At 38.0% G+C, this 26,028-nt stretch overlaps 1 protein-coding gene across 1 annotated transcript in view; it reads left to right on the top strand.

Annotated features, from left to right (window-relative positions):
• The first annotated feature begins 3,561 nt into the window (after positions 1-3,561).
• Positions 3,562-26,028, top strand: part of map2k5 (mitogen-activated protein kinase kinase 5) — a 55,942-nt gene continuing 33,475 nt past the window's right edge. Inside the window, exons 1-14 of the mRNA XM_032561044.1 lie at positions 3,562-3,967; positions 4,180-4,228; positions 5,595-5,662; positions 9,625-9,694; positions 12,537-12,577; positions 13,820-13,887; positions 13,990-14,038; positions 16,244-16,308; positions 20,838-20,877; positions 21,001-21,069; positions 22,599-22,680; positions 23,398-23,459; positions 25,488-25,536; positions 25,657-25,730. Coding sequence (XP_032416935.1) covers positions 3,842-3,967; positions 4,180-4,228; positions 5,595-5,662; positions 9,625-9,694; positions 12,537-12,577; positions 13,820-13,887; positions 13,990-14,038; positions 16,244-16,308; positions 20,838-20,877; positions 21,001-21,069; positions 22,599-22,680; positions 23,398-23,459; positions 25,488-25,536; positions 25,657-25,730 — 912 coding nt within the window. The 5' untranslated portion in view covers positions 3,562-3,841. The remainder of the gene's footprint in view (positions 3,968-4,179; positions 4,229-5,594; positions 5,663-9,624; positions 9,695-12,536; positions 12,578-13,819; positions 13,888-13,989; positions 14,039-16,243; positions 16,309-20,837; positions 20,878-21,000; positions 21,070-22,598; positions 22,681-23,397; positions 23,460-25,487; positions 25,537-25,656; positions 25,731-26,028) is intronic.

A 26,028-nucleotide genomic window follows, 5' to 3' on the forward strand; every position in this document is an offset into this window, starting at 1 on the left:
GCCCCAGACAGATGGCGGGGACACAATTTTCTTACGTCGCTCACATCAAATCCTGTGCTTTTGTTAAACCAGAGACATTTAAATGTTCCTGAGAGGCAAATCGGATCAAACGTTTTTACAGTGATGTGAGAAAGCTCAGAGTCATGAAAATATCTCAAAAAGCAACACTTAGTTGCTTCAAGAACATTTGAGAAACAAATCTGACAGAAAACATTTTCTCTGATTGAGATATGAAATTAAATTTGACAGGTTTGTTTAGTTAAACTGTTTACAACTAGGACTGAGTTAGAATCCATGTTATTAGGCTTGGACCTGCCTACATTATTGGACTGAATGACTAAATAATATTTCTACATATAGATTACGTTGAAATGTCTTGAGATGACATTTGTAGTGAATTGATATATAAATAAACTAAAACAAATAGAATTGACATTCATCAGTATGGACAATGTTACAAAGCCATTTGTGTCTCCAGCAGACCAGACTAGGAGCTACAAAAACAGAAAACATGGAACAGTGGTGAACCTTTCCAAGACTGGTTTGTCCACCAAAACTACCCCAAGAGAGCATCAACAACTCATACAAGAGGAAGTAAAAGACCCCAAAACAACATCTTATGATCTGCAGATTTCACTTCCCTTAGCTTGGATCAGTGTTCATGATTCAACAATAATGAATAGACAGGGCAGAAACCGGGCATTAGTGATTTGGCTAAAATCACTAATGACTGAAAAAAACACATTTGAGGAAAAACTTCATCAAGACTTTTGGGAAAATGTTCAGTGCATTGACGAGACAAAAAAGTGGAACTTTTTGGAAGTCCTGTGTCCTGTTACATCTGGTGTAAAACTAACAAATCATTTCAAAATAAGATTGTATTGTCAAGTAAGGTGGCAGTAGTGTCATGGTTTGGGGATGCGCTGCTGCTACCTGACCAGGAAAACCTGCCATAACCCGAAAAACCAAAAGTCCTGAAGAGAGATGTTCAGCCATCAGTCCATGACATTAAATTGATGCACATATGGGTTACTATGTGGCAGGACAGTGATCCAAACTACACAGGTAAAGTCTCAAAAAACACAATTAAGATTTTGTATTAGCCTAGTCTGAACTTAAATCTAAGTCTCGTGTGTAAAAAAGAGCATAACAGAATTCTTCCATATCAATGTTATCATAATTTATAATATGGAGGTCTTATTTGCTCAAGTCAGATAGCTACTGAAATTACTTTGATGATCTGGTTCAGCATAACAAAAAAACAAACAGAAACAATCTGCTGGCGCAAATGATTTTTCTTGGTACTTGAATAATTACAGATGATGTGAAGGGGAATATCATAATTAAATCTATTAGGTTGGACTTAATATGTGATGCGATGATCGATTCTTAATGAGCAGACAAATAGCATTTCAAGATCTTTTATATTAGCACTACAGTGAAAGAAGACAGTGGTTCACTCATCAATAAACACAACAAGCCTACCAATACATTTGAGCAGACCAATGAAACAATAATAATCTGCAGGAGAAGGGGGGCAGGAAGTAAGAAGCAGCTGACACACACACTATGGCCATAAACAAAACATAACATAAAGAGGCAGCCTTGCCAGACAGCTTTATTTCTGTCTTGTTTACTTGCATTTCCCTCTTTGCTGAGAAAGTTAAATAAGTGTGCCTCATATATTTAGAGTCAAACTGAACTCACTTTGTGCTAAGCAGCTTGTCAATAGCAAGGGGCGGAAAAGCATGCAGCAAAAGAGGAGCTCTGATAAAATGGCTCTTAATTACCAGACAGCGAATGCTGGCCTTCCTTTTCCACTTTCCCCTCCGAGCTAAGTCAGGAGTTTGATTTCTGATAATGTGGATTGCTGACTGCGCTTCATACTGGCTGGCCCCTAAAGCAGAAGGACCTAACGTCAAGCCCTGGGAGAGTATGTTTGACAAAGTGCCATATAGATCCTGTGCTTTTCATCAGAGGGCACTGCTGGTGGAGGCATTAATCAGAATGCTTGATGGCCCTGCCTTGTTTCCCCTTTACTCTCCTGTAACAATTAGACAAAGTAATAATTTCAGGCGTTACATGGAAATCAATGGGTCTTTAGCCCAGCTGTTGGTGCAGGTATAAGTGATGAGATTAGTTCAGAAAGAGTCAATAGACCCGTAACGTTTCTGTGTCTGTTTGAGTCTGTGGTAAGTAGACAGAAACCGTTCACACCATAGTTAATTTGGATGGTTTCCTTTCAGCTTTCTTGAGATGAAAACATTTGGTTGAAAAGTTCATCCCCAGGCCAATCAGGGGTGGGAAAGGTTGTTTTGTAACCTACTTGAAACCCAACCTACCACGGTGCCTGGCAGAGCACACAAGCCCCAGGGATACGATTTCAAGTGGCACATTTCTGCCAGATCGGAGGAATAGGGAGAAAGAGCAGGCTTTAACAAGTTCTTATCATTACACATAACCCAGGTCAACAGAGTCAGGTATCAGATCTGGGATCAGTGTGCTGTAAATTAACACAAGATGAGACTTCCCTTTGTCCAAAGATCGATGCCTTGTTGTTAGAAGTGCAATCAAAGCTGCACGGAGCCGCTGCTCCTCAATCATAAGGCCGTAATCAACAACAGTTTTAAGTGCTCCTTTGTTTTACTTTCAATTAAGCTCTAACGACTGATGCCAAGTGGAAACCTTTAAATACAAATGCTGTGTTAATGATGTGAAAAAGGAGCAAAAATTGGTGCAGTTTTCAACTGCAGTTACCATGGCAGTGTGGATCAAATTTTTTACAAAAAAATAAATCTTGATTTGCTTGTTGAATTTATTAAAAATATTTATTCTCCTCTAGGATCAAAAGATAAATCAGGTGCATAAACAGGGATATTTAGGCAACACAAACATCTTTAGAACTGTCATTTATTTATGATAACAGTTTTTATGTTACTATAATGACCAAAACGTTTCATCCTTCTTTATCCATTTAGATTGTCCAGTTTATCTAACAAGTATGCTTTTTGGACAAAAGATGGACAACCCGTAGAGAAATGAGAGATACGCCATGCAGTGGATAATGGCACTAAATTAAAATATACTACTGTATAATTAACCGAACCATTGACTCAAGAGACGGGAGTAATGCAAGCTGCCATTAAAAACTAAAGAAGAAAGAAGTAGAAGAAGAGAGTAACTTTGAGCCAGGTGAGTCACAAGCAAATGCAAAAGGAACACTAGAAAGTCATAAAATTCAATACAGATTATCATACAAAGCGGTTTAAAACTGCTGCGCTGCAGTGTGTTCCTTACTCAGGTGAAATGTGTAACTTCAGAAATTATTAATTTAAAAACTCCAAAACCGAGATGCAATGTAATATATTTGTTCCCAAATAGTTAATTTATTTTTAAGAATAAAAAGGTTAATTATCTAAAATATTTTTTAAATGATCTTAAACCGAACATAACATTTGAGCTATGTTATGTTTGAGTTATGTTATTCATTTGAAAAATCTTAGAGAACTTCAGAAAGTTTAGATTTTCCAAATGCGTCTCTTATTTTGAAATTCCCCGAGCGGATGTTGATTCGGAAACGCTGTACGTGCTGTTTCCTTAAAATTAGCTGCCTAGCAAAACATATCTTGTGTTCTTACATAAAAGTTTACTTCGGAGCTCAAAAGAAAAACACATTTAGTTTCCAGTCTGAGGGTTTCCAGGTGATATGTCGCGACATTTGTGAGTCAGCTCCGTCTTTTACATTTTCACGTCACTTTAATTGGGGAGAGGCATTGCAGGAAATTAGCTCGCTAGCTTCCTGACAACTGAGGAGGATTATGAGGTTCATGCTTCCGTTTTTATGCTCATTTTAAATCATCCCGTGGAAATGGACACCGAGCCGATAGTAATCCGTATAAAGACACCTTTAGGGGACATGGACTCGTCTGTGGACTATCCATCTGTGTTGAACTTCAACGACTTGCTGGTGAGTCAGTCTAGCTAATAGAAAACAGTTTTTCTACATTTATGTCATTTGAATCCAGACACAAACACCTATATCTGTTCTATATGAGCGTATCGAGCTCTTATACATGTATTTTTCTCTAAACTTGTAAAATCTCAGGAGGTGTCATTATTATAATAAATCGCTGTTATTCTAGTTAAAATCTTTGTAATTCACTCTGCCAAACATTTTAGGTCGCAATCAGAGACGTGATGCCTGAAGCCACTGTCACGGCGTTTGAATGTAAGTTTCTCTTTCTATTTGTAGTATTAGAAACAACCACAGCACTAAAACAGTCCTCCCTGGAAACAGCCTGTGTAGATAACTATTATAAAATTCGAGTTTATTTAGTAGCTCAGATTTCTATATTTCTGCCTTTGCATGATGCTAGCTATCTGTCACTAAATGAGATTCATATCAGACTGTTTGTGAAGAGGGTAGGAGAAACCAAATGCCATTGAAGTCTATTGTCTTACTGTATCAAACAGGATGAATATTACTGTGCCATTGCTATTTTGTTTTATAATGGTTTTGCATCGGTATCAGTGCTTACATACATTAACAGTGTTGGTATGCTGACAGAGTCTCACTGAGTGACAGAACAAAACCAGCATAAATCAACAAAAGAGTCCAGCTAATTTGTACTTTTACTGTGTGCATAATTATTTGGCAAGTTGCACTTTTGAGGATTGCTTTTATTGTTGAACAATGGCAGTTCTCTGTATCCAAAGCATTAATAAACTTCAGATTTGTATATTTAAATAAGGAACAGCGTGGTGTGTTACTGTAGAAGAACATTTATTAACACTGGTAGTGTGCAGAATTATTATGTAACTTAATGAAAAGCATAAATTTTGATCCTGTCCCGAGGATAAAAACGGGAACTCAGTACTCAGAATTTGATCAATACATGCATTGTTACAACATATGCATGTATTAGCTGTAAATATTATGTGTGAGTTTATAAGAGTTTGATTAGTTTGCATGCACATTCAAATCTGTAAATACATTAAAAAAAGCAGAATGTTGCCCAAAGTCAATATGATGAACACAAACAGGTATACTGACAGTATGTCAAGTGTTGATCTAAAACTTTCCTCAGACATTTATTAACTTGATAGAACAGCAGAAAGACGATGTGTCTAAGTTCAGGAAGTCCATTCAGCAGATCCCATAATGCTGCAGCAGTGCACCTACATCTGTTTCATCCCCGTAGCGTATTTATCTATTTATTTTCTCTTCATGGTTCTGTAAAGAAAACACATTCATAATAATTAATTCAGTCTGACGCATAAGATAAGATTTACTTTTCGATATTATCCTCTTTTTCCATTGATGTTCTAATCATTTGGACTATTTGACTGTCTTAACAAAACTGATCAAACCAACTTAACTATGACTAACCTCATCCTGATGAATGTTATCTTTTGTATTCATGTTACGTCAGTTCCTCAGGGAACATTATAAGCAGGCGGTAGTCATTGAATATAATCATCAGCTCTCAAAGTGTGTATGTGGAGGCTCAATTTTTATTGTGCTTAATTTAACATACTTAGTCTTATAATCTATGACTCACCGTTCTCTGTTTGTGTTTCCCTTTTTTGTTTAGATGAAGATGAGGTGGGAGACAGAATTACTGTAAGAAGTGACGAAGAACTCAAAGCTATGCTGTCATATGTGAGTATATAAATGAAAATACATGAAAACAACACTTTATTAATTGTTGTTATACCTGTGCACCATGTACGTGAAATGTCAAACCATCCAATTCATGTTTGTCCTTATAGGTAAACAATCAGATTCAACTGTCTTTAATAACTCTCCATGTCTAGTGTGCAAAGTGACATGTTTGTTAGAAAGTATTTTAAGGACAGATAAATAATCGATCATATTAATAAATGTAACTTTTTCCATAGTATCTGAGTTAACATCTATGAGCTGGAAACTTGAAATAAATATAACACAACTAGAGCTCAAGTAGTTTGGTAAAACTGTCTTTAAAACCGAAGTTGTAGGCAGCAGAAATGTTCTCATACACAATAACACAGCTACCCTCTCAGAGATGCCGTCTAATTCAGTGTATTTTTCTATTCCACCATAGTTACTGATCATGCCACGGACAGTAAGAGTAATGGCATGTAATGAGTTTCTGTATGAGGTACACTGAAAGCTAAATGAACTGTCAATTTTTATTATTTATTATTCAGTAGTTAAAGTTTTGCCTCATTAAAGAGCAGCCCCCCTGGGCTGCAGAATTGTTCAAAATCTACTTTCATCTGTGGATGTCTTTTACCCCCCATCAGCTCACAATGATGCTGCTACTGCCACAGGCACAATTTACACTCCTTGTTTTTTTGGCCATTTTTATCACTTGTGGTTGCTTTTTAATCATTATGCAGCATAGGGTAGCAATGTGATTAGACAAGCAAGGAGGCAGATGTTAGTATGAGATGGAAAAAGTATTGACCTAAGCCACAATCATGTTTTACTTGATGCTATCAGAGTGGTACTTCTGCCATTTTGTCCTATGTGTGGTGTGTCCTGTTTTATGTATTTTATCCACCATTCAAAACAGAGACTTAACATAATTTAAAAGCTGAGTATTCAAACAATCTGGACAATCAATCAGAAATGGTAGTAAACTGCACATTTTGATATAGAATACATATTGATTCCTGATTGACCAAAATTTCTCAACTAGTCAAATCAAATCAAATGTTATTTGTATAGCACATTTCAGCAGCAAGGCATTTCAAAGTGCTTTACATCATATCAAACACAGAAACACAATGCAACATAGAATCAACAATCAAAACACAGCATTAAGTCAAGTTCCATCAATAAATTTGTAATTGATTACATTTCAAATACAATTCTAAACAGGTGGGTTTTTAGTCGAGATTTAAAGGAAGTCGGTGTTTCAGCTGTTTTACAGTTTTCTGGAAGTTTGTTCCAAATTTGTGGTGCATAGATTCTGAAAGCTGCTTCTACTTGTTTGGTTCTGGTTCTGGGGATGCAGAGCAGAACCAGAACCGGAAGACCTGAGAGGTCTGGAAGGTTGATACAACAACAGGGATCTAACAGCAGATCTTAGTCATCTAATAGTGTACCTGATTTCTTCCAAATGGGCATAAATCACAAAACCCAGTATTATGAAAAATTAACTTTTTACAAACTACTTCTCAGTCCAACACTCGTAAAAAAGGCTGTAGACAACATACTGGAGGAACATTGCTGTGATGACGTGCTGAAGGCGGAGTCTTGGAAAGAGCAGGAGCTTTTAAAGACACAGAATTCAATTTCAAAGTGTCAATTTAGGAAGTCAAGTCTCTCTGAAGTCATTTTTCATGTCTATGTATGCTTTGCTCCATAAGTATATATTTTAAACATCATTGCAGTATGTTTCTCCATCCACATCCATACATCCATCCCAATATTATATTCACAGGTTCCATATTTGAAGTCCTAGCAAAGTGTGAGTATTTGCTCTACATTTATAAAATGTAGCCAAAAAGGGACTAAGAACTTTTGAGAGATTTGAGTAGGAAAGAATTTTGGCTTACAATGTAAACATGTAGGAACTCTGCATATATTTTCTTTCTCTTTTTATTTATTGGTGCCAATCATATTCTGAGCATTTTTTCATGCATTTAGTGCTTTATACAGATGTGACGTAGCTGAACATAATATACGACTCTGACCTCCAAGCTTTCTACCAAGCACAAATATTAAGTATTCATGCTGCACTTCTGTGCCCACACATTTGAAAACTCATTTGTTCATGAATTTTTGCCAAATGAGTCCAGGAGTTCTGTAATGGCTTTCCACTCATGGGACTGCCCGATGTACAAAAGCTGCTGATCACCTGGAAAATACCGAACACACTGGAATATAATTTAAACCACTCAAGTACATGTACTTTAAATGCATTTTTTTTTTTTTTTCCGTTTGTGGTTGTTTGCTGTGGTTGCCACTTGGCCCTCCGCAGATATCCCAGTGGATTTTGACTTCAGTGTTATTAATTCCAGGTGAGCAGACAGCCATTATGTGAAATTAATAGGAATTACAGGAAACAGCATGTTGGGTCAGAGGTGGGGTAATTCATTTAGTCTGTCACTTTGTGAATGCAGGCGTGTCTGTCTGGATACTTCTGATTTTGGGGTGGGGAGAATATAATTACTTTTAAACATTTTCAAAATCAGTTTTTCTTTCCCAAGATCTCTGCTTGCCAAAAAAAAATGACACTTCTGGTTACTCAAATTAATGCTCAAATTCACAAGTTAATTAACGGGAGTGTGCAGAGGGCATCTGTTCTAAAAAGTCTTCCACTTCTTTGCAAACATTGATTGCTGCTGCATGCTCCTGTGAGACCGGCTCGACTTCCAGGCATCCCTAATCATTGTTCGACACCTTGAAAGACAGACGCCCCTGTTCAAAGTTAAAGACTGGTCTATGTCAGGTGCTAAAATAAAACATGTGACCCCTCCTTCCCCCCATCCACTCCTCATGCGGCTCCCCCTGGAGGTAGTGACTCTAATTCCATCGTTTTTACTCCCCTTTCCCCTTACTCTGCTAATGATGATGAGACCCACACTTCTCTCGTGTGTCCCTTAAGGCTTAGCGACACCGTTTGAGTTCGGACACTGTTTAGTTATTGGCCAACAATGGAGAGTGTCTTTTAATAACACACCTACTAAAGATTAGGTGGTAATTGCGGCTTTAATCAATAAGCCAGCTGAGCGGAAAATTAAAGGTACATGAAGCCCAATCTGCTCCCACAACCTCAACACACATTGCATTTTTTTTCCTCCTTCTTCTTCTTCTTCTTTTTTTTTTGGTATTAGGCTGTATTGTTCAGATGTGGCCTAGTGAAAGTGCTGGAGGGTAAATGCAGAGAGCTAGGAGCGAGGAGGGGATCTGACAGTGATAAATAGGCCTTTTAATAACAGCTGTGCCACTTGGGTAGCCATTCTGATCCATTCCCATCCAAGCCGGTCCCATCGTCCTCCCTCCCTCCTTCACAATGAGAGAGCAGATTTACATATTGCTGTGGCGACTGCCTTATTCACACTGGATAGAAAATTAAGCACAATGAACTCATGTAGGTTTCCTCTACATACAAACATTGCAATGTTTTTGGTATTTTTAGGCGTTTGGATAGAAATCCTGAAAGGAAAACTCAAATGCACACACCCACACACACACACGCGTTTCCATGCGCAGAGGCTCACACTTTAACAGATGGTTTGTTTAACTGAAACATCAATTATTGCATTGCCTTGGCAAGCAGCTGAAAGGCTCCAGAGTGCGTCTGCTTGTGTTAGTCCTGTAGGATATGAGTGTTTGGTGAGCTGCTGACCTGGAGGAGAAAAGGGTTAATGCTACACTCCCTCAGAACAAGCCCACAGGGCATTGGACCTCATCGGCAACAGATTTCAGCACAGCATGCTCACTTTTATTTTATTTTTTTTTGAAGATGCTCTGGACTTATCCTAACCTAGCTAGAAAAACATCTCTTTTCCTCAAATTTTAACCTAATTATTCTAGAAACATTCAAGGATGCTTAAATTGTCTTTTGTGCATTAATATTCAAGCCAGTATTATTCTTAAATATGTTATTTTTTTCTTCTTGATTTTAGTACTGCAACACAATGAATGAACAGCGCATGAATGGACAGATGCCAGACCCGCTACAGATTTTTCCAAGAGGTACAGAGTCTTAATTTACAATCACACTAGGTTAGAAAAAGGCTTCCAAGATATTTGGAAAACATGCCACAGGGATTTTGCTGTTTAACATCGAGGTGATGGTAGAAGTTGCCATTGAGCCAAATTTTCCTCTTACTGTTTTGTCATCACAGTCTCTGTCCATGAGTTTTGCATCTGGTTTGCTAAAATGATGTGGAAACAAAATAGGGCTGCACAATATTAGAAAATCTTGCGACGGGCATGATATTGATAAATATTGCAGTTATTTTCCAGCTTTCTTCTTTCTTCTGTTTCTCATCTGTCTTTCCATCACTGTGTGACATTTAGCATTTTTGGGCGACGCTATTAGTGTCAGATGCGAGCATCTGCTCCAAGCTAAGGTGTTCAATATTGCGTTATTTATCCGGTTGCAAGTTCATAACACTTGGAATGTGTTTTTCAAGCCTTTATTTTTGTTAATCATGATGGATTTTCTGCTTGCAGTGAATGAAAACATGACTTTTAATATTAAACATTTAATAGCTTAAAGAAGAGTGTGTTTTTTAAATTTTTTTAATAAATTTTATTTTAAGTTATCATAGTTTAGAACATACAGATAAACAAACAAACAAACAGAGCCCAGATGCACAGGTCAAAGCATAAAACATTACAGTTGACATATGGTGTACACACATAACAAATGTATACATAGTCACATACAAGAGGATACATACACACACTAGGGGGCGACCGAGGGGAGAGTCCATGGAAGAGTTTGTTCATCTTAATCAGGTCTTTGAAAAGTGTTGCTGGAAGGGATTCCAGTAAAAAGAAGAGTGTGTTTAATACCTCATTAAAGATTGTTATTATTGGAATGTATATTCTAATTTACTGACATGTGCTTGTAAATTGTTGGAATATAAAATGTAAAAGCTGAAGGTATATTTATATAGATACCCACCAAGCTTTTTATTAAAGCAAACATCGATATTGTCATCGCAGCTGCGATTCAGCTGCATTTTGCAGCTCAAATTAGTAGTGCAGAAAGTTACAACAGATCAAAAATAGAGCAGCACCATTCCAGGGAATCATGACATTGTGAAATATTGAAGTGGTTGTGATTAACATACATTTTACTTTTTTACTTTCTGTTTTCCACCCTCATAATGTCCCCTGCTCTCTCCCTGAAATTTCTGATGTTGGATTTTTGTCAGTTGTGGACAAAAAAGGAGGGGAAAGGTCCATCTAAATGGCCCGAATATTGCAGAAAAGATGGTTTTTAATGTCTAGCACGTAAAATTGTACAGCTTACCCAATAATGCATTAAACCGGTGATTGCGATATCGCAGTGACGATTGTGATTCAGTATATTGTGCAGCTCGAATTGAAAACAACATCATTACTGTGGTATGCAGTGTGGAATATTAATGTTGTAAAGGACTGCGCAAAGTGTAATATTTTTTGGTTAGTACTAATGCTATTGTGAATTCACACTTTATTGAATAATACTATATTGAGTCTTTTGGATGGAGTGTGATTTGATGTTCACTCCAGATGAAGGATAGTGGCCAAAGTACTAAAGATCATAGAATTAGTTTTTTAACCAAGTTTGCTAAACTGATGCTAGATCAGCTGGTCTTTGGTCCCTCTGCTGCATGCAGCCAAGTCTAGCTCCAATAAACTAGTGCTATCTCAGTGGGTCAGACTAAAGAACCGCTTTGATCAGGAGCTGGAGGCTGATCCATTGTGATCAACAGCCAATCAAAATGTGAGGTCCATATTTAAAACTACATCTACATACATATGCCCAATTTATGACAGAAGAAACACAGTAAAACCACGTCATGTCAACATCTCTTCAGAGTCCAGTTAACACTTAAATACCATAAACTCACTTATTTTTATATCAACAGTTTAAGTTGAGACAAAAACTTAGAGTTGATCAAGTTGCTTTTGAGGTTTTGTGGTGAATCCATGAACTGCATTTCCAGCTTAGTTATTAGCTAACTTACTAACTAGTTCTCAGTTAGTCTTTTTATATTGCCCCACAGAAGAAATAGACCCTACTTGAAAAACTGTGTGTTACACCCGCTTGGAGCTGGATTGATACCGATTGCATCAGATATCAGAGGATCAGGGATCATACAGCTTTTCTGAACACTGGGTGTTGCTGGAAACCGATTTAAAAAGGAAGATGTTGATATGAGGCCATCTGTCTGCAGGGATTCTGAGATGGATTATGAGATATGTGTAGTTAAACTCCTTTGTCCCTCTTTGCATGTAGAAATTCACAATGCAAAAGCTGAAGGATCAAGCAATTCTTGAAAAACAACAATAGTGATAGATAAGAAAGATGCTGATTTATTTTCACCAATATATCAACATAATAATCACTTTTTTAGTGAGAAATGATCACATTTTCTCCTCAACACATTATCTAGCCCTGTATTTGCTTTTATCTCCAGCATTGTGTAGCTTCTTCTCTCAGTGGTTTTAACACACTTGCTTCTCCAGTACTTACTTTTTCAACACCACGTTAGTTTCCAGTTCAAAGTCATACAAGATCGCTGGCCTCAAGGGCGGAGTGATAAAACATTCTTTGTGTCTCTTTTACTCTGCGAGAGTTGGTTTCTCCTTTATGTCCCCACTCCCACTCTATGATTGTTTTTTTTCCTTCTTTTTCTTCTTTACCAGCTCTCTCAAGAGTCCAATATCTCAGTCACTCTCATTCTCAGACCAACCCTCGTGTCATTTCATCACCTTATTCTTTTTTTTTTATTATTTATAAAGAACTGATTCCTTTTCAACACATTTGTAAATGGTCCAGTGATGTGTTCTACAATCTAACCAATTACTGTTTCAGCCGGCAAGACTCCAGGGATCCGGAACATACATGGCCTGAAGGTACCCATCTCAATAATTGTTTCGGCTGCCTTACACGGGGAGCGTGGGGGATGGGGAGGGCGGGAAGTTGAGTCAAATGGATTGGTAATGCTGTGTTCCACTTATTGAAATGTCAATTGAAGTCAAGGCTCTCCTTTTCTTTCATTCATTCTCCTTTTTCCATGTTTATGTGTGGAGATACGCGGCTCCGTCTGTCAGAGGGCTCGACTTTCTCCTTCTGAGTCGCTCTGGATTCTCGGGAAAGTCGTTTAGCATAACGGCGTTCCTGAGAAATCCTGATTCCCCTCCAGAGTATCGTGATCCGTAAGATAGGAGGAATATCAGCGTTGGTTAGAACAAAATCAGGCAATAAGAAGATGTCATTGTTCAACCGTGAAATTGTCATTACAAGCCCCCAAATGGCCTTTCCCCAGACCTTCCCCTTTTATGTTCGGCATATGTTGCCATTGAAAGTCGCTGCTAATTATCATGGGTTAAATGACTTGACACCTCCTCCATCTCTCCCGATGATCCATATTACATCCATCTGCATTTCAATGACAAACTCAACCCCCACTAAAACACTGAGTGTTTTTATTTAACCCATCCTCAGAGGAGCTTTTGTAACACCCACTGAACTGTGTCAGTTTTTCCTTTTCCTATTTTTTTTTTCTTTAAGGTCAAGGGTCTGTTTTGAGAAGATGTCGTTCTCCAGAAACCTTTAGTGGTTTGGTAATGTTTCCCCTTTTATAGCACAAAAGTATTTGGCTTAGAGGAACCTTGTGTGGCATTTAAATGAGGTTTTCCTGGGCACTAATTAAAGGGAGAATCCCCGAGCTTTTGTAAACCCAACACATTGGTCTTTTGACCTCAATTTAGGAGTTATTTTTAGTATTCCCTTTTCAGGGTCTTATCTCTTGATTTTTCCTTTTTAATATATTTCTGGGCTGATTATGAAGTGCTCTTGAATAAACAGATACAATTGGATAGACATAGAAAGGAGGGAATAAAGTCCCCAATGAGGCATAACATTTTAATGCCTTAACTTGCCGATTTATTTTAATCAGTTTTATTTTCTCTAGTGTAAAGCCACATTACTGTACATAGATTTTTCCCTTTCTTCACCTCTTTTCTTGCTTCTCTTCCTTATGAAAACACTGCACATTTATCGTTCATGAACATTTACGCCTGCGTTTCCATCTGTTTGTCTTTCGCTTCATGTATTAGTTTGTTTTTGTCACATTTGTGTTTGCTCACCTTCAGGTTAACACGAGACCCAACCCAGCCAACGACTGCACTCAGGTTGTCCCAGACTCCTTAGCCAACAACAGGTGAGTTTTTCTCACCATGAAGCTGATGTGACAGTGCATGGGTTAAGCTGCAGCTGCTTGGAGGATAGAAAAGTTGAGAAACATTTGGTTTCCTTTGTCCAGTTTGAAGAAGTCATCTGCAGAGTTGAAGACGATCTTGACAAATGGGCAGGTGAGTCGTCAAAAAATATATATACTCTATAATATAGTATTGGCAGCTAATTTTCAGACTATGACGAATGAAAACTTTCTGCGCACCTATTTTTCATTCTCACATTTATAGTCAGGTATTAGTCTGCTTGTGAAGAAGAAAATTACGACCTCAGCCTCTCGGGTTTCTTCTGTAAACCAATGCACTAATGGATTTGTTGCCTCCCATCTCTTCCACGTCTTTTATCCATTTATTTTCTCTCTTTTTACCTCTCTGCTCACAATTAAATGGAGTTTAAATTTAGCAAGGAGCTTGTTTGAACAGTATGCTTGGACATTTGCAGTCTTGCTTAAATTATATTTTGAATCCTTTTTTTCCCCCTTCGTTATTAAAAAAAAATAATTTCTTGGATACAGTTTGGCCTAAATAAATGTACTTTCAGTCAGCATTCATCTGCATCTGTGGCCTCAAATTACATGCTTAGCTTAATTTTTATAGCTATATTTTTCTCACTGGCCTGTCTGACATTAGTTATAGCGATGGGCAACGTGGTAAAAATATCATGGCAATTGTTTTTCATACAGTAAAGAAACAATTGCAGTTTGTTTCACAATCTGCATGAATAAAAGAATATCTGGTGAACAAAAAACATAGTGGAGCCAAAGGGAAATAATGTTTAGAAACATAGTTTATTCAGTTTGAACAATTTTGTCAACATGTGTCGAAACACAGTTGGCATTATATAACTCTGCAAGCATGCTAAATCATTAAAGTGCACTGTAGCTGCTAAAATTTAAAAATGTATTTTAGAAAAATAACCAGCTATGACACTTTTGTATCATGATTATTATTTACAAATTTATTTCAACTATCAGCTAACTTTATTGTTACTATTAATGTTTGTAGTAGTAGGCCTAGTTGTAGTCTCTTTACTCATTTTTCTAAGTCCGTCGTCAGCACATGGCTTTTCCCTGGTTTTTCTGCCAATTCATCCACAAAACCAGAAACTGTTTTATCTCAGCTGCTTAAAAGTTAATGTTTGAAGTTAAAGGAAAATAAGGAAAATGATCGTTTCTGAGTGGGAACATAGAGTAGATCTTTAGTGAGTCGAATATCCTTTAAAGATGATCCCATAAGCTATCTGCTTTGACAGATCATCATCACGTTATGATCGCTTACAGTGTATTATCAATAGAGCCTCCCACCTCTACTCAGACAATTACTGCTGTTGAACACCATTCTTATACTCATTATATGCAATGAAGGAAGACAGAAGGTAATATAAAGAAATGCCACAATTAAGATACAAAATGCAAAAGTTTATTTCAAGCAAAAAAAGCAGCTATTCTTTAATGAAACAATTGAGCACAAGAGTGCATCATCAACATCATGTAAATAGTATCCTGCCTTGATAATGAGACCAACACCTCAGATTTTTATGTCCCAATTGCGTTATAAAAAGGGATAAATGTTGTTTTGGCATCATTGAGTAGCAAAAAAAAACTAGTGTGTAACTTTAAAAATGAGTTGCTGAATATTGTTTTTTCCTGTTTCCTTTTTATGCCCTACAAAAGTTAGGGCTCTGGTCAATTTGCAAATATTTTTACGCATGTGTTGAATTACCTTTGGTGTGAATGCCAGAATTAATTTTTTGCAGTAAATTATCATGTTTTGGCTGATGGCTTGTTTATGTCATAACAGCCTTTTTTTGTTTTGTTTTGTTTTTCGATCAATAAAGTCCAGGTATATTCAGCTTAGTTCTCCAGAAATCAGAATTGAAGCTTTAATGCTTGTTTTAGCACATTAGGGATTTTCTTTTGGATCCAGTTAAAAAATATATATTATTTTTTAAAAGAAAATCAAGAAAGGACAAATAATGTTGTTTTTTTTCTTTTTAATTCAGTTCAAATGAACTTAAATGATCAAAAGAGAAAAAGGCAGCTTTAAACTAACCATAAGTCACTGCCTTTCTCACCCAAACCCAATATCCTTTTATAAATTGGACAGCAAGTGTAGTATTGATCTCCTCCTACTGCTCCTCTGTTTTCTCTCTGCGTGTCACTGAACTTGGGCTGACCTGATGCCTGGCTTGTTTATGGCTTCCAATAACAGTGTAGCCCCTTCTGCTTCACACGGGCATGCTCTCCCTCTGTCTCTCCTAAACAACGCTGTCCTCCCTACTTCCATGGTACCATAACCTGCATACATGTGTTTGCTGCCCTGTAGATAAATGCCCAGGATCTCCACTATCAGGAGCAACTTGGCCATGGAAACGGAGGCACAGTTTATAAGTGAGTATTGCTCACACATGGGGGCCAGCATCACAAGCACAAAGTGACCTGCTGTAGATTGAGATGTATTGAAGTACCTGATCAAGCAGCTAAAATGGTTTTATTTATGCTAAAATGTGAACTTTTCATACTAAAAACATGTTGCTGTGCGACGAATCCACCATCTTCTGATTCTCTGTTTGGTCATTCATCTCTGTGGTTGGTGTGACATCTATCAGGCTGGTTTGTGTCTCCATCTTCACTTATTTATTCTGGCTCGAAGGTTGCAAACATATATGATATTGATTTGGGGGCTATAAGGTATGACAGCCATTGACTTAATTGGTCTGGAGAGTTGCACTCCGCCCGCCACCGCAAAGAGCTCCATCCAGTAGACAAATGTATTACAGACCTGCTGCGTTATGACAAGGTTGGCATTTCTGTTGCTCTTCTATCTTTCTCTCCCCACCTTTTCTTTCCATTTCCCATCAATTCTCCGCAATTGAGCTGTTTTATTGAGATTGAAGTATTGATCACTGCTAAGACTAACCTTGACTTGACAGAGCGCTCCGCTTCAGACCGTCCTCAGCAAAACCTGTAAATCTTCCCGTCGTGGCGCCGGCACAAAACCACCCTTTGTTTTGTTTTCCGTCTTTTGCCCGTTTGAACTTCTTTCACTGCTTTTAAAATTGTTTCGGTAGGCTTCATCCTTTAATAGTTAAAAGGGAATAGGATTGTTCATCAGTTTGGCACCAGAAATGGTTACACTGCACTGAAGAAAGCCAATAATGCAACCCCAACAAATTCTCTGGTCAATTTAGTCCAGTAAAAATCTATATGCATTGGTGCTGAAACTGACATGGTTGAAAGAAGAAGATTAACAAAAAATACAGGGTTAATAAAGCGGCTCTTGATATCGAATGAGTACCTTATTTATAAGTTTGTTGTAAAGTTTAACTTGAGGAAAACAAATTCCATTTAATATAGCTATTACCTACTGATCATTTAATTTGGGTACATTTAATCATCCTTAGCTGTGTTTATGAGCCAAACTCTCCAAGTTTATTTTGCTAAATGTGTTTATATTCTACCTTTACAAGCTCTTTGGTGAAACTGAGGGGTTTTTTATGTGTTTTATAATTAAGTAAGTGGAACAAAGTGAATGAAATGATGCTGAGATAACTTTTAGCAGTATATTTGACAAATGAAATAGATTTTCATTTGGTTGACAAACAAAAATCCATCCAGAACAAGATGTTCACATGGTCGCAATGAGCCAGAGGTTATCATAGGCCTCTGTCACACTGCTGTATAGTAATGTTCAATTAGAGAGCCGCTGTGTTTTCATGGAGTATTTATACATATGCGCTCATGGTGTGGGCGGACATTATAAGGTCTTATATCCTTGTCAGTCTCTGCTGTTTGGTGCAGCTTATATTGGGTTCATCACATGTGAATAGAACTGCAAACGACTCCCCACCTATTAACCTCCTACCCTATTTATGACCCGGAGTCATTTCGACTCGATTGAATGTTACCAACACTTCAGCTCTTCACAGCCACACGTTGACCCTGCTCATCCATCAAAGTCTGCCTCCCCTCCACCCCCCACTTTTTATTACACACTGTTCACCAATCTGACCGGCGTTACAGCTTATAAATACTCTAGCAAGGACACACATGACTCATGGATCCAGCGGGGCAATTAAAACATCACATTTGCTTGGCTGTGTCTGTAGCGACATCTACTTAGACACCCACACCTGGTTCTTTAGCATCGCAGCCCATTTTCTCCATTGATTTTGTTTTCTCACCTCATTGATTAGAGTGTGTATTGAAGGGCTAAACCTATTTGGTTAATGGTTGTGAGATTCTAGGATTGTATCTTGGTCTCTGTTAGTAAAATCTAAATCAGTTCAAGTGAAACACTTTCAGAATAATACAAGCCTCTTATGTATCCAGACGTATTTGCACTTACAGCAAAAGTCAAATAAGAGTGTCTTTAAAGTCTGGAAAAGTGCTGAATTTGATTGAAGTATTTTTAAGTTGGATAAAAACTAAAATAGCCTGGAAAAGTGTTTGTATTTCCAAACCTAATGCTTGAATAGCATTAGTGATAGGCTCCTCTTAGCACAACTTGCACACGGTAGCCCTTTCTAGCGTCCAATCAGATCATGTTTTTCAAAGCAAGAATGAACCTCCATAGGGCCGATGTTTGCAGATGTTGCTGTTACATCAGGTTTACAGGTGTACAAGAAACATGCAAATTCACAGGTTCTGGCTCTGGATTTTTATATATATATAAAAAATTTATATGATTAATTAATCGCAAACGAATGGGATAAAGTCCTGGTCCTAGATTTGAACTTTAACAGCACAAACAGAGATGAAAAGATCCGACACCAATGGAAATTTGACTCTGGAAAAGTCGTTCTATTTGTACTAGGACGTCTGAATCACAAGTTCAGAGTTTGACAAATCATCTGTGTGTTGTTGTCTTGACAACAGGTTAAACACTTGTAGTTCCTGTGGAGAGGGAAGAAACATAATAAGTTTATGAATGTTTGTATTTAGGCTTCTTTGAAACCCATTTATGTCGGTTTCAGACAGGATGGCCAGCAAGGCCAGCGAGAAGCACAGGTAGAGTGTCATTTATGTAACCTAGCCGAACACGCATGTCTGTTAGCCCTGATCCAAAAAGGCCTGTGTCTGTAACCCACAGCCCCAAGTTTAGAGGCATCGTGAGAGGCCCTATGAATACTGCATGATGGAGCTTTTATTACAGAGCAAGCTGGAGTGTAAATAAGATCCAGGCAATGGGGCACATTTACTAGGGTCAGATCGGGGGGAAGTGACGGTGGGGGTGCCTATGTAACCTTGTCCCCTAACCTCCCGCTGTCACAAGCTTGTCACTGTAACTCATACGAGGATGCTGGGCCCTGGGGTGGTCAAGGCCAGCCTGAGAATAAAGCTTTGACCAAGCAGTCGTCACGACCTCTTTTACAGCCCTGATGTACTTTTTGTTCTAACTTTGACCTTTTTAACTATTTTACGTGGGATTTATACCTACAGTTTCCATCTCAGTGTATCTGTTTTTGAACCATCTCTTTGTTTATGACTCTAAATAAACTGAAATTGCTGCCTATGTGTTATTTTGCTGTGTCACTCCTCTTCTTAGCATGTGGAGACTTCTCTATCACAATCACGAGTCGTTTGGTGTTGCAGTAATTCTGCTCTGAATCGCTCATACACATGGCTAAGTCGGTACATAACATGTGTACCCCTGCAGTCCTGCATCAATTAACATCCTCCTCTTAATTAAGAGGCAGCTGTCATGCTTAAGTACTATTGATTGTAGCTAACAGGAGGACAGAGAGATCAAAATGAAAACGGGGCCATCAGCTTTCTTCCACGATGAGGCATATGGTCAACATTCCTTCTAGGAAATCAAACATCCCACATAAGTCAGGAAATGTTTAAGTTTATTATTATGCAGCCTTTTCATTTCCATCTTTTTGATTAGGCTGCATGAGAAATGATCATCCATTTTTTGTTTTGTTTTATTAGAAAGGCGTTTTTCTGTCATACTTTAGTTACCATGCACAGGATAGCCACATTGGGTGTTTGCCCTGTTTGTTAATACCTAACTCAGCTCTAATAGTTGCCATTAATTAAAGTTCTGGGCCAGTTTAGGAGCGTGTGCCGAAACAGCAATTTGACACCCCAAAGTTGGACACATTAAGCACACTTTGTACCATACTCACAGAGGGCCCGCTGCATGTTGTTGGGTAAGGATCGCATGTCTTAAACCTGCAAATCAACTGGCTCGCGTGGCGTACACCGAACCCACCTCCTCTTCATCACTTGACAGCTGTCGTACAGTATTCGTCCTTGAGGACTGTATGTTAAGAGCTCTTGAGGTATTGTCGGGGCCACTGTAAACCGACCTTCAAGGCCGGTAACTAAAGCCGACGCATGCTGCTAAGGTGTTCGCTAATTAAATCATTATGGGGCCGGTCGGCGACTGCAGCTTTACCTGCAACTCTAGACTCAAGTCTGGAGCGAATAGAGAAAAGGTTGCCTTGATCTGGTTTTAACCACTTAGTCATTGCTGATTTGAACAACAAAAAAATTTACTTTTACTGTATTTTGTAAGGAAATCAGTTTTGTGGTTTTCTGGAACGTTATTTCACTTGCTAATTACAGTGAATATGGTATTCTTAGACGAATAAAGTAGTCATTGTTACAGTTCCCTGTCCAGAACGTTAATGAAAGCCTGAAAGTAGGTGGAGATTTGTTTGCGAAGACCTTGGCATGTCTTTTGTGCAATAGAAAGGAAAAACTGAACTTAACTGTGTTTAAATCAAGAGTGAACAGAATCATAGCTGGTTCTAAAAACTGACCATGACCTTTCTAACGATAAAGAAATAATTGTACATACAGTTATTCTTTTAATTTCACACAATTAAAAATGACAGTGAAAGGCAAGGAAGGCAATTTTTACGATTTGAATATATTTGCCCATTTGTTTGTTTTTTTTCTTTCTCTAGAGCATACCATGTCCTCAGCAAGCGTGTTTTAGCTGTGAAGGTGAGAATTCCTCTGACTGTATTGACTCATTTACTGTGTCTTTCCATTGCACTTAGTTTTATTTTGTGTTTGATTTAATAAACTCTACTGTCTCCTTTCTCTTTTTGTAATGTGCGAGTACAGCTTATTCCTCTGGATATTACAGTGGAGTTACAGAAGCAAATCATGTCAGAACTGGAAATCCTCTATAAGGTTGGTGTCTCCAGCTCTCATCTGTTCCTCTTCAGCAAAACAATTAGTTTTTCCTAATCCTGAATTTTTTTGACCTGCTCTGTTAATTAACTACTGACATTATTTATCAGGGATACTTTTACAAAGTAAGGGATCAGAAACATACCAATTTACATGTGTTTTAATTCACGATGAAAAACAAAGATATTAAGTTGAAGTTCCTATAAGAAAGACACGGAGGTGCTATTGTTCTGATAGCAAAAGAAAATCACTACAAGGTTCATGGAAGTAGCCAAAGCTAAGTTGCTGTGCTGCTCTGAAGTGCTTTATTAAGATCAATAGTTATAACATTTGTTGATATAAAATAGATTTTGATCTTGGGGTTAAATAAGTGCAACTAATAGACCTGCTTTAACCAACTCTGCATCATCACTGGGATTAGTTTAGGCATAGAATGATTCACAAAACCAATCATTTAATCCATTTCATGTTAAAGGGCTCCTGCTTTCACTTCATTTGGTTTCTAAGCAGCTCTCCAAAAATAACACGTCATTTATAGTTCCTGCAATATTCAGTTTTTAAAACATCAGTTATTATGAACATCATTACACAAAGTTACTGTGGCAGTGTGTGGCTATTTTTGATACTAAATCAGGATATGCTGCAGATTCTCCAAAAGGTTTCCGCTTATTTGTCATAAAAAGGCCTCAAAGTGTTTGCCCATCTCAGAACATAATCTGTTATTCACAATCAATTCCTAGCAAAAAGAAAAAAAGTTTTCTTGGTGGTAAAATGCATGAAGCTCCGTCCTGGAGCTCATCTGAAGGCCTGGTGAAGTTTGGAGGTGACCTCTGCACACTGTCTGATCCCTTCTACTTTGTTTTAATACCAAAAGATTTACTTGTGAGAAAATTCCACAACAGGACATTTTGGAATCTGTTATTTACTCAGCTCTGCTCCTGGGAGCAAACCAGTCTTTCAAAAATGTCTGTAGAAGCAGGCTTGGTGCCAAAACGCTGGATTTTATACAACGCTGGCCATGGAGGATGATTAGCATAGCTGATTTCAATAATTTGGAGGGATGACCTGATATTTTTGGCAAAATGGTGAAGGAAAATCTACATGGTAGAATGGTAGATTTATTAGGTCCTATCAGTGGAGTCATATTTAGCTGCTGATAAATATTGGTAAGAGTCGTTAAATACAGAAGCATATGCAAATGGTTTATCTTTCAGTGATTAAATCAAAAGGAAGTCTGAGAATACTGCTGACTGTTTTATTAAATTGAGAAAGCCTTCTGCATTGTGTATCCATATATTATATCCGTTATTTCTCCCTTAGGATGTACTACAAACACTGTCGCCATTATTAGACACAATGAAAGATAATCCCTTCTAAAAATTTGAAAGGAAAAACACAGTAGAACAGTAGTTTACATTAGCAAAGAAAGAACGTTTTGCTTGGGTTAGCAAGATGCCAACCACTTTTCCGACTTTATAAATAAATCAAAATGCTTTGAGTTTATCTTAATTGATCTTCTTTATTTGCAGTGCGATTCGCCCTACATCATCACTTTCTTCAGTGCCTTCTTTGTGGAGAACAGAATTTCCATATGTACAGAATTTATGGATGGTGAGTTTTTCTGCTACATTGCTTTCTCACTTGCTGCCTACGGCTACGCAGAAGAGACTTGAGGGAACAGCCCAGCTCTGTCTCTCTGCTGAGTATCCATTTACACTTCTGCAGATCAAAGGATCGTCTGATCGCTGTGAGCTGCTTAGCATGGCTGTGTGCTAAAAGCTACAAGGGCGTGATAAATCTTGACTGAAGTGCATTTGGAGATGTATGCACTGGTGTGAGATCGGGGACAGTACGGTTCTTAGGTGTGTGTTTGTCTAAGTGCGTGTTAATGCAATGATTCCCATGTTTCACACATTCAGCAGTACGTCAGTAAAGTCTAACTTCTGACTACTTCATGGAACTTTTCTTAACCTGAGTTACTAGTAAAAGTAAACATTATGCTCGGATCAGTTATTTGCATTATAGAATATGGAGTATAGCAAAAATCATTATGTAGTTTGACGTCACAGTGATGTTTAAATTGGAGTTTTTCTTATGATTCTGGAACTACGTTTTAGGAAAAATAAACAGTTTTGAAGTGAAATTCAAACTAAACTGATATTTACTTTTAAACAAAATCTTAAGCCAAGGCATTTTTCTCCCCACTCAAATTTTACATGTTTTCTTTACTATGATTTTCCTTTGTATATTAAAGAGGAAATGTAGCATTCAGTCATGTTACATAGGTTAAACCCAGGCCTACAAAGATCTTTGTTTTTTCCCGTGCAGGTGGATCTTTGGACGTCTACAAAAGAATACCGGAGCATGTTCTGGGAAGGATTGCTGTGGCAGTAAGTATCTGAACAGAGCGATAGTCATATCAGACATTTATTTTTAGTAGAGTTAGCGAGAGGGTGGTGTGCGTGTCGGATCTTTTTCTCTTATATTTTCTTGTCCCTGTTAAAGCCAGCTTTTTGACGGAGGCGGCCTTGAAGTCGATTAATGCATGGCTCTTTTCCACACTCATTACCCTCCCTCCGGCTCCGGTTCCTCTTTTGTGTTGCTTCCCCTTTAACTTTGTCCGTAATCAAACAGTGACAGCTATTTAATCAGTGCTAATTCTGTTTCACAGCTTTCCCTCCTTTCTACTGTCACAGTTGTTAATTATCACGGAAAGAAAAGCACCCGGGGAGGTTGCCAGTTGTTGCTCTTGTACCACAACCTTTCAAGACAGTTTTGTGTTTCGTTAATTTCATTCATCTCTTTATGTGGCATATCAGCGGCGGATGACAAAAGCCTTGGAAGTGACTTGCATATTGTGTAAATGAAGAAATCACTGCAAAGTGGTGAAAAACATTTGAAAATGAATAATAGTTAAACACCCATTTGGCTTTCTAAAGAGGATCTGTCAGGTGGAAGGAACAGTTTACACGTGCCACACATCTTTAAAAACCTTTCTTTCTCACTCGACTCACATTCATGTTATCTTTTCCAGGCATATTTCATTAGTTCCTTTATTTGTTATTTAATTGTGTGACTAATTTCCAAGCTTAGATAAAATTATGATTGTATTTGAGAGTCCTAGCTTCCAACATAGTTTCCCTTTTGCCACAACAGTGCAAGAGAGATTTAAAATCGATTCTAATTCAAAGGATGTTTTTGATGTTTCCATATATATAGTTTACATGATTAATGATCCATTTGCATTGATGTAAAATGTAAATATCAATCCATATCTTCAACTTTAAGATGTTTATTTTTACATTTTTAAATGTTTATGTCAATGCCTGTGAAAGCTTTGAAAGAAAATCAGTCAGTTATGTGAGTCGATATAGATGTAAATGATTGTGAGATAAGCATATGATATTGCATCGTATCGATTGCAGATTTGTGAATTTAACTGAATAGAAATCTTATCATGACATGCTTCGTGATACGAGCAAACATCGTACCATCATTCAAACAAAACGATATAATATCACATTGTGATAAAGCAAGTGATTTATTCTCATAAACCACACGCAGATGAGGTGCAACATGTCAGCTTCTTCCATATTTAATATTTGTTAATAACCCATACCGTAGGTTTTTCTATTTTGAAACAAAAATGGTGTGAAATATTCTAACTTATCATTTATATATTGTTGCTCCAATGAAAGCAGACCTGTCTGCTTTATTTAATTAACATTTCCACAAAGGTTAGTTGATATTATCAATCTATTTGTATGTAAGCACTTTTAACACACGTGAGTGGTTGGGTTTAAATGTTGTGTTCTCTGACAAAAACCTCTACCTGTTTGAAAACTCTGGTGCTCATTTTTTACTGTGAGACCACCAGATTGATTTGGTTCAACCAAAGACGTATCGGGTCAGAACCAGGGCTGGTGCTAGACCCTCTTTACTGATTCTGTAAAAGAGCCGGTCTACTTTTCCACCACCTGAGAGCAGGAGCCACGACGTTACGCCAGTAAATGTCCTTCAAACTGTTCAACAACCAGCAGGGCTAGTGAATCGCAACACCAGCTGTGGAAAACGGGAGTTAATCACAGCTTTCTGAGCAAAATATTTTAGCACCACCTGGAGACATTAAAGGACTAACAGAACTGAGTCAGAGATCAAGTTCATGTATTCGGTGGAAAATAATCAGCCCTGAGCGCAGCTGTAAACAGCGTGTTGACCTGCTTCGACTCTGACAGCTGATTTCAAAATAAACAGCCATTTTTTTTGTTGCTCTGATAAGAGTCTGGCATTGTGTTACTATCGAGTTCTGCTCGTGTGTTTTTACATTTGACTGATTAAAAACGGAACGAAACCGAGTTTCAGATTTTTATCTGTTTAAAGTCGTAATCTTTCCGTTTTCTCGACGCTCGTGTCCCTAGGTTGTAAAAGGCCTGACGTATTTGTGGAGCCTGAAGATACTTCACAGAGGTGAGTACGGTTGCTGCGTTATTAAAAAGAGAGAGAGGAAAAAAAAAAAGGGCAGAGTTGATAAAGACAAGCGGCAGAGTGCTGATGTCGCAGTTCTTATCAAGCAGTTTGTCTCCACAGATGTCAAGCCTTCCAATATGCTGGTGAACACCCGAGGACAAGTCAAGCTGTGTGACTTTGGTGTCAGCACGCAGGTACTCTGATTTGTTTGTGTTGGAGTGAATGAAAGAATGCAGGATGGAAATGCGAGGAAGCTGTAGAGTGGAGCTGCGCTGCCGCAGCCCTGTGCATTCATAGTGTGTGTGTTCACGTGGTCAGCTTGTCAATCACAGCGTTCATTCTACACTCAAGACATCAGAGCCATCCCCAGGGTCATCTTCTCACATTAGCGCCCCCCCTCTTCCATTGTTCTGCATCCTTTGAAAAAAAAAATCACTTGCTATAATTATGACACACACACACACACCCCGCCGAGCCGCATTGATATGTATT

The sequence above is a fragment of the Xiphophorus hellerii genome, chromosome 4 (assembly GCF_003331165.1).
Source record: "Xiphophorus hellerii strain 12219 chromosome 4, Xiphophorus_hellerii-4.1, whole genome shotgun sequence".
In the NCBI taxonomy this organism is placed as follows: domain Eukaryota; kingdom Metazoa; phylum Chordata; class Actinopteri; order Cyprinodontiformes; family Poeciliidae; genus Xiphophorus; species Xiphophorus hellerii.